Source organism: Seriola lalandi, unplaced genomic scaffold, assembly GCF_002814215.2.
Source record: "Seriola lalandi dorsalis isolate HSWRI2012SDOR001 ecotype SW California unplaced genomic scaffold, Sedor1 jcf7180002003038, whole genome shotgun sequence".
Taxonomy (NCBI): Eukaryota; Metazoa; Chordata; class Actinopteri; order Carangiformes; family Carangidae; genus Seriola; species Seriola lalandi.
The window spans coordinates 1-1,917 of NW_019473694.1; the positions used below are offsets into that span (position 1 = coordinate 1).

Genomic DNA, 1,917 nt, shown 5'->3' on the forward strand with positions numbered 1-1,917 from the left:
CATATCGAGTTCAAAAGAGGTTTTCAGCTAAAAATGGCAACCTGCTGCTACTGCAGCTGGAGCAGTTATACTGAACAGTAAATGTGCCACAAAACAATAAGCCAAAAGAGAAACTTTGTAAAGCTGCAGGGTTGATTAGTCTCTGGTGTGCTCATTATGGAGCAATTCTAAGTATTCATCTGTATGAGAATGAGCTTTGTAAAAAGTTTTTATTGATGTACAATAGTCAAGCATTCAGGACATCAACAGTCATGAAGAAAAACAGGTTAATACAACTCCAGATTAAACACATTTCTGGTGCTCTTCTTGCTGCTGCTGCTCTCAAAAAGGCATTTATATAATTATTCTGAAGGGAAGTCTGTCCAAACTTCCTGTTCAGTCCAAACTGTGATAGATGAGCTGGTCCCAGACACTGACACTACACTATAAATGCAGTCCTTTCTTTTTACTTAATTTAATTCAGACAGAAGTGCTGCCCTAACACATCTCCCCCTCCTTTTAGTAACTGTGAGGCCGTTTCAAACTCCAGTGGGATGCTCTTGTTCTGAGTCTGCTTCAGGTCTCTCTCCATCAGCTGGGGATAAGAACAAGGGACATCATTCACATTATTCAGATTACTACGAGTATGAGTATACGATGAATATTAGCATTATTAGATGAGTTAACTTCCATTTAGTTTGCATGCACTCTAAGAAAGTATTGTGCAACCGTTAACTAAATAATTATACAAATTACACAAACAAATGCAGAAATCACTCAAGTTTGTTAGTGTCACATTACCTCATATGCTGTTATCTCCAGCACCTCACTTATATCATCCTCTTGTTCTGACAGGGGTTTGTTAATCAACATGGCAGTTTTGGCCACATCTGGATGGTAATGCTTCTGCAACGTCTGCAGAAAAAGGAGAAAAGCAGAATGTTAAGTTTATATCAATAAACTATGCCCCCATTAAACTAGACTACTTGTAAATGACATTTCTTCATCTTTGTTTTCCAATGAACATAAGAAAAAACATGGCTAACAAGTCAACTGTAATGAGTGTCATGGATGATACATTTTGTGAATCCAAAACTCACATACACACCTTAATTTCCCACAAGCTGCTCTCTAAGGCACAGCACTGAACAGGGTCCTCTTCATCCATTAGATATGGGTCCTCCAGAGTCTCTGTCATTAAGAATACAAACAAACATCTACTTACTTCTTGGATTGTAGAGGAAGATTGTAGTGTACAAAACAATAAGACTTTTACAAACTCTCCTAAATACACATATATTGTTATAGACAGAAAAAATTACAAATGTTGAGAAATCCAAACCACAAAAGAGGCTGACTCTCACCGTCCTCTGTGCTGGGCTTGTGAATAAGGACTCTGCAGGACGGGTGGCGACGGATCAAGTTGTAGATGAAGGGCAGCACTATGAGGAGGGCTGCGGGTGGCGCTGTAAGAGCCAAACGAGCCAGGCGTTTGGCAAAGGCAGCCACTAGGTACACTGGTAAGTGACTGGAGGCAAGCACAAACAAACACATATAAGTTACCTAAGTAAAGATGCTTTTTGAGTTTTTAATGGTCATTATCTTGAATAGTTGGAAGCAATGGGAAATGTCGCAATCAATCAAGTCATCTACAATAAGTACTGACTACATCTGTATGCCTGTCCACAAGAGGACAGATGCAGACAGCTATAGCTAGATACACAGGGGTTAAAAAACTGTGAAGCATGAGTGATTTTACCTGGAGCTAAGGAAGAGGTTGGCTAAATGGAAAAAGCGTGCTCTGTACTTCACATGGAAAATAGAAGGCTCCAGCAGATTATACAACTTTTTGTAGAAATCAGGATAATCCCTGAAAAACACACAAACAAACACACAACGTACAATATTAACGTAATTCAAAAATATCTTGGTCTTTTG

The 1,917-nt window shown here is 39.1% G+C and overlaps 1 protein-coding gene across 1 annotated transcript; it reads right to left on the minus strand.

The window, feature by feature from the left end:
- Window positions 1–195: 195 nt before the first annotated feature.
- On the minus strand, window positions 196–1,849 carry LOC111666629 (nucleolar complex protein 4 homolog; the record flags this gene model as incomplete). The annotated part of the gene is made up of 5 exons (XM_023422011.2): window positions 196–574; window positions 781–894; window positions 1,088–1,170; window positions 1,344–1,507; window positions 1,739–1,849. Coding segments are annotated over 5 exons (592 nt in total), but the record flags the coding sequence as incomplete, so codon positions are not given.
- Between the last annotated feature and the right edge of the window lie 68 nt (window positions 1,850–1,917).